We start from the raw sequence: 6,973 nt of genomic DNA on the forward strand, positions 1-6,973 counted from the left end.
AAACATGTTTACTTGCAGGAATAAATAAACTTGTGTCAGTGCAGTTCTTTATCTCTACAAAGACAATTGAGAAAAATTTTCTCTGGAAGGCAAATGAACCAGATGCAGGTGGTATATGGTGGTGTGAATCCACAAGACATCCCTGATGGGCAGTAACTAAGAGCAGAAGGAGGGACAGGAGTATTTGATTGATCTCTCAGCACCAGAAAATGACCTTGTTGTCAGACAACCAGAGCTACTTTCTTAGTGCCCCTTAACTTATCATAGAATCACAGAATAGTTTGAGGTTGAAGGGACTTTTCAAAGGCCATCTAGTCCAACCCCCCTGCACTGAGCAGGAACATCTTCCACTAGATCATAATCAGGTTGCTCAGGACCCTGTCCAACCTGACCTGGAGTGTTTCCAGGGATCCCAGGGTAAGGAACTTAACCTCCACACCTTTTCTCTTAAGTGCTAAGCTTGGTTCTGAATCCAAATCAAGAGATTTTTGGTGCTCCTCTCTGGTGAGAGGCTGTGTGCCATGTCACCTCTTGGACAAAACATTCCCTGCCTCCACGTACACGAAGAGCTGCAAATCCCTGGAAGGAGAAAAGAGTAAACACAAGAAGACTGAGAAGTTAGTAGGCCCTGATCATTTCTCCCTGGCATCACAGGGGGTAATCCATTGGAATCAGGCGCTGTGCCAACCACAGGCAGTGATGGCTTTTTAGGCTCTGCTGCCCTGGAGCAAATCTTAACATTTTGAAACGGTTGTGAAGCCTTCCAAATGTCGTGTTGCTGGTGGCAGAGCCGTGAAGCTGGAAATGAAGGTGGCAGTAGTGTTTTAAGGCAAGAACATTTTGTGAGTCAACAAGGCTGGGAAATTCTTGAGCAGGATCAGAGTCAGTGGATGAAAAAACCACCACAAGGAAACTCTGAAAATACATCTCTGAGCTGAAGCAGCCTCCTCTCCCCAGGAGCCCAGCCTTCCCACGTGGTCCTCACCAAATTTCAGCAGCACTTTACCACCGAGTCAGAGCAGAGGGATGGGGTCTGGGTATCAATTTTCCAGGACAGGGGAGTGGAAGGGTGTAAGGTGGGTTCCTGCCCAGCCTTTTTTGAGTTGCTTTTCTGCCCACACCAGGAAGGAGGAATGTCTAGTACGAGCTCTGCTCGTGGCAGAGCTCTTTGGCCTGGGATTCAGCCCGAGCGGACGCTGAAAGGACAGAGAATGGTTTTCCCAATGAAGGTAAAGAGCAGACACCAGGGCTGGCTGGGTGCCTGGAGTGAATGCAGCATGCACAGGGCACCTGCTTATGCCAACTGCTCATGCCAACACGTGGCACACACGAGCTTGGGGACATCAGTGTGTTCTCACTGAAGTGTAGCTTTCACTTCTTTCCCCTTGGCACCTTGGCCTCCTCTGTCCTTCCCCGTTGCAGAGGGGGTGCTTGTTCCATGTTCCAGCCTCTTGCAGGTAAATCCTGGACTGCCTGGAAGTGCCCAGCACAAGCAGTGGTGTAACTGAGGATGCACTGGTGTCTACTTAAAAGAGATATTTGGCCCTGAGCCATCTCCCTCCTTTGGGGAACAGCAGACACGTGGAGGCAGATCTGTCACCTGGCTCACATTTTCCCTTAGAAGAGCCCAACAAAAAGCACTTCCCCACCCCCAACCAAATGCTGGTGTAGCAAACAAACCTGTTCACCCCGTTCCCTCCTCTTCCTTGTTGAGTTTATCAGCACCAGTCATATGTGCCCTACTCATTTGCCCTTTTCCTCTGTTTTACAATCCCTCCATCCAGAAGAGGATCCTGGCACATGATGGCCCCATCCCTGAGAGATACATCCTTGTGTGTCCCTCTCCATGGGAGAGGAAAGGGTGTGGGGAGCATGGGACCAGGAGCAGGGGTCAGGGACAGATTTATGTCTGGTCTCCTGCAAACACTGTGCAAATGTTGCATTTGGTGTGGTGGATAATGGACATGAGGTTCCTCTGAAGTTCTCTTGCTGTTATCTCAAAGCTCAGGAAGATCACGGTCATGGACTGGGTGTATTAAAAGCATCCCTAAAAGAAGCTACATCTTCTCCATAGGAAAGGGTCAAAAACATGGCTTTGGAGCTGCCTGTAAAATGGGGTTTTCTATCAAGCAAGTGCAGAAGCCCTCAGGAGTTGGGCTGAACAGCACAGAAGAGCTGGGTCTGCATCACATCACAGGCTTTTGGGATATAAAACATTGATCTGGGTTTTGAGGGAAACCTGTAAAAGGCCATGGGCTGGTCAGGTGTGATAAAGGCTCACAGACAGGCTGAGGAGTTCGTTGTATTAAAAGCAGTGATTTCTAGGTGGAAACTCAACTGGGCAGCAGCTAAAAGCTGTTTCCAGTCGCTGCCTGTGCCAGCAGCAAAGTTCCAGAAATAGAAACCCCCACTCTGCACTAATTAGGTCACCCAATTAAGGCACCTTAATTGCCTCGCAGAGATAGAGCCTTTTTAGCTGTGTTCTCACTAACCTCCTTTTTTCAGGAGCTGGGTGCAGGGATGCAGCCCCCTCCCAGCAGCTGTGCTGAAGGGGGATGGGTTTTCTGGGAGGGTGTTCAGGGAATCTGCAGGATGCAGCTGAAGATCCCTCAAGCTTTGGGATCCACACACAAAGGTATTACTATTTAAAGCACTGAGTAGGATCTGGAGGGGTTTGTGTCTGCCCTAGATGAAAGCAGTTGTTTTCATTCTCCAGGTAAGGATACAAAGGCAGGGCAGTGCACCTGACTAGCTTTCTTTTTTTTTTTTTTTTCCCCTCCCACTCTGTGAATTATGGAAGAAAAGTGATTCTGGTGTGTGTGCTGTGGCTCTGTGTTGCAGTTTGGGAGTGCAGATGAAGATGAGTGGTTGTAAGCAATGGGCTGAGGCTCTCTAAGAGCTGGCTGATAGTCCTCAGGATTGGTGCATCTGCCCCTTGGCAGGTGTAAAATCTGTTTTGGGGGGTGGACACAGTGAAGAGTAAAGCTGTAGTGGCACAGCAGAGGACTCTGCTGCTGCGGTGTGAAGAAAGGCAGAGCTTCTGAGGGAGGGGGGCCAGACTGTACCTGCCTCCCTTGCAACACTGGGCCCCCCCAGCCTGAATTAGGTGAGGCTTCTGAAGCAGTCTGTCACCTTGGAACTTATGTTCATTTTCATTTGAAGCAGTAAAATATGAAATAACAAGGACTAGGGAATATTTTCCAAAGGATTTTAAATGCTTAGATGTGTAATTTTTAAATTAGTCTTGCTATCTATATGTTTTTTTAGTGGGCTGTGCAAACATACAGATCACAGCAATGGAATTAGAGCTGATTTACTTTTGCTGTGCTTCCCTTAGGGCCAGCTGAAGGTCTGTGTGCCCTCTCTCTTTGTCATCATCCTGCTCTCATGCAAGTCACCCCTTCCCATGCAAAGAAAAAGTGTTTGGCTCAAGGATTTTGAGTACAAAGCAGAGGAGATCCAGGCTGGACTGGACACAGAGAGGGCAGGGTGTCCCTGCCCACGGCACAGGGGTTGGAACGAGATGATTTTTAAGATCTCTTTGAACCCAAACCATTCCATGATACACCTGTGCCTTAATTTGTGGTGGTGGTACCTGGGGAGCTCAGAGCAGCACTCAGCCTACTTTACACAGCAGCTGGTCAGGCTGTTTGGGTGGTCACAGATCTTTGGTGTGACTTGAGATTGCCTGGCCTTGGTGGTTGAGGTTTTCCTTCACACTTAACACCCATATTGACAGACACTTCACCCAAATTGTTCCTTCTCCTAAATCTGGGCAGGCATTGCAGGTTCTCAGCTATCAACAGCACGTATCTGTTAGAAAAAGCTGATGGTGAGGGAGCTGTGGTGGTTTGACAGCTTGGTCCTGGAGTGAGGGCTGGTTGGGGCTTGCTTAGCCCCTGGAACCAGGGCTCATCCTGTGCAGGCAGGTGGTAGGGACTCAAATCCAATAAACTTTGAGGAAAGCACCACAGGGATACGTTTCAGCCCTAGAACTGGTGAAAACTGACTCTGAAAGGATGGTCTTGTGAGTGCTGCTCTGCTTCTCTTTCCCACTTAGGCAGGGTACATGTCGGGGATGCTGGTTCCCGTGGGAGTGGGAATAGCAGGAGCCCTGTTTATCCTGGGAGCGCTCTACAGCATCAAGATTATGAACCGCCGAAGGAGAAACGGCTCGAAGAGACATAAAAGAAAGGTATTGAACCTGCAAAGAAAGACCCCAATCCCACCCATTCTCCCATTAACCCTTTGGGCTGTAAAGCGAGCGCAGCCTGGGTGTGACTGAAGTGCCCTGGATGTCTTGGTTAAGGGATGGGGGGATCCAAATGCCTTTTATCCAATCTCTTTTTTGCACGTGGAGCTCCTTCATGTCTCTTTTTCCCCCCCCAGCAGAGGGAGTTTAACAGCATGCAGGACCGAGTCATGCTCTTGGCTGACAGCTCCGAAGACGAATTTTGAACCGGACTGCGGTGCCCTTGTGACTTTTCCGAGGAGGGAGGGAGAGGGAGAAGAAGAACAAGTGACTCTGTGCTGCATCCCTGCTCTCTCCACCACCCCAGGGCCCCAGCAGGGCTCAGTGCCCTGGCCAAGGCATGCTACGCTCTTCGTGTCCCGCCAGTGATGTTTTGTTTGATACAATAGTGGAGATTTCACATTTCAGATCCACAGCGCGTCTTGTTACAGCTGGAGCTGATCCATATGGATGATTATTTTCCTATCACCCTGGTGTACTGTTTTGGTCCTGGCTGGCAGTAATCTAATCATAACAATAGCTCTCACCTAACCCGGGAATGGAAATCTTTACTGTGAATGACTCCTGTCCGATTAATTTTAAATGTTACATTACCTGAGCTAGAGTTCATTAGTGCTAAGATTAGCTGCTCTGCTTAATTAATGAGTTGTACACCTGAACTGTGTCCCTGGCCACCCGAGAAGTGCCCACGTACTGTGTTCTTGATTCAGTTTGAAGCACATTTCTGCACTTGGGTGCCCGACTCTCACCCCTGCTCTCTCCCTTCAGCTCTTCTCCACACTGCTTGGAGACACACGGGAATGGCCTCAGCACTTGATTTCACCACAAAAATCCTGTCCATTTTCAACCAGCACTGTCTGTTACAGCACAATAAATACCAGCGCTCGCCTACTGACGGGTGGTCTTGCATGGATCTCAGCTCTTGGTCAGTGTAGGTCAGAGAACAGGCAGATCAGAGGCTTCCTCAGCTCCTGCCTCCTGTTTGAAGGACACTAGTTAGTGGTTCATCTCTTTCCAAGGCTGCTTTCCCATAGAGATGAAAGTGGAGCATCTGTCCCGCTGGAAATTGCATTTTCAGCCCCTGAAAGCTGCACGAACAGCAGCGCCTTTGGGGGATTTGGATGGGTCTTGTCTTATAGAATCACAGAACGGTTTGGGTTGGAAGGGACCTTCAAGACCATCTCATTCCACCCCCCTGCCATGGGCTGGGACATCTTCCACTATCCCAGGTTGCTCCAAGCCCTGTCCAACCTGGCCTGGAACCCTTCCAGGGATGGGGCAGCCACAGCTTCTCTGGGCAACTGGTCTCCAGACCACAGAGCACAGAAAGGCACTCAAGGTTGTGGAGCAGGTGACTGTCAGTGTTGAGGGATTCATGGCTAAGAGTGGGAAAGCAGCCACAGCTGGAGAGGTGTTTGCTGTGGGGATGTGAAATGGCCACATTGGGAACCTTTGGCCACAGGGGAGAGGGAAAGGTGGAGCTGTAGGACAGGTGGATTCAGGGGTTGTGGTGGTGAAGCCAAGGGTGGCACAGAGTGAGGGCAAGCTGCTGTGCTGCCTGGGTTAGCCCTGCTAGCCCTGGGTTACAGGGGGAGACACAGCCAGTGCCTGAGATGTCACAGGCACCAGACAGGGGAGGCTGATGTTGCTTTGCCCAGAAGTGCTGTCAAAATAGCCAGAAAAGGGGCTGCGTTACTTGATCTCTGCTTCTGGTTATGGAATTACTTCAATCTGACACTTTGTGCAAAGCATCCATGTTTCCAAGGTGGGAATCACTGTTTTGTGGGGAGTCATCCTTCATGCAAGGAACAGTGATTGTTGCCAGAGGAGACCTGATCAGGGAAATAAGGGCAGACCACACATCTGTGAGGTTAAATCCCACTGAGCCTTTGAAGAAGTGGAGGGAGGAGAGTTTGAGGAGGGGCAGGTGCAGGATTTCATTCCTTGTGAAGGTGGAAAGATGGTAAAAGGTAGATGTTGATGATGGGAAGTAAATGCCTTGTGGGAGTGTGAGTGGGATTGCAAGGCAGAGAGGACATTCAGGAGCCCCTCCTCAGGCTGAGGTCTCTTTGAGGAGGTCAGAACCTCCTCTGGACATTAAGTCACCAGATGTGATGTTCAGCTCTGAACAATCTATGCTCTTCAGAGGCCAGGTACTTTCCTGTGAGCCTTACCTCTACACCTACTGAGTCATCTCCCATCTGGAGAAGGACAGGTGGGACAACCTGGTTTCAAAATGCTGCTAATGCAAGTCTTCCACTCAAACAGCTGTGTGTGGTCCCTCACACATTCATCCCACCAAGTTTATGGGAAGAGGTTGGGGAGACTGGTCCATCAACATGTTGGGGAAGGGCTTCATACCCTAGTCCCTCTAGGTCAGGCTTTCCCAGACAGGGAAATCTCACAGTGCATCTCTCCCTTCTTGTTCCTGAAACTTTAATGAGGAGAATCTTGCCCTGCTAAAATCAGCCCCACATCTTTAACGGGCACTGAGGGGCAATCCACCAAGTCCAGGTGCCCCTACCCAAAATTAAAGCCTCTTTCTCCCATAATAAGCGATCACCCCAAGTTAAGATGAAGTTTTCCTTCCAGACTCATCTGTCCCTATTTCCTTCTCATTCCTAAGTCTCTTGGAGGTGCTCAGGAAGTGTTAACAGTCCAGGTGAGCATTGCTGACTGTCTTGCAACATTGGAAATCAGGAAATGTTGTCCTTTGGGCTT

General features: G+C 49.6%; 1 protein-coding gene across 2 annotated transcripts in view; it reads left to right on the forward strand.

The window, feature by feature from the left end:
- CUNH14orf37 (chromosome unknown C14orf37 homolog) overlaps positions 1 to 5,479 on the forward strand; it is a 67,155-nt gene extending 61,676 nt beyond the window's left edge. Inside the window, exons 7-8 of one of the 2 annotated variants that reach the window (XM_017831744.1) lie at positions 4,061 to 4,195; positions 4,390 to 5,479. In XM_017831744.1, the coding sequence (XP_017687233.1) occupies positions 4,061 to 4,195; positions 4,390 to 4,458 (204 nt within the window). In that variant the 3' untranslated portion in view covers positions 4,459 to 5,479. The remainder of the gene's footprint in view (positions 1 to 4,060; positions 4,196 to 4,389) is intronic. The other variant, XM_017831745.1, reaches the window with a different exon arrangement.
- Positions 5,480 to 6,973: the final 1,494 nt, after the last annotated feature.

The sequence above is a fragment of the Lepidothrix coronata genome, unplaced genomic scaffold (assembly GCF_001604755.1).
Source record: "Lepidothrix coronata isolate B3197 unplaced genomic scaffold, Lepidothrix_coronata-1.0 Scaffold196, whole genome shotgun sequence".
NCBI classification, from domain to species: domain Eukaryota; kingdom Metazoa; phylum Chordata; class Aves; order Passeriformes; family Pipridae; genus Lepidothrix; species Lepidothrix coronata.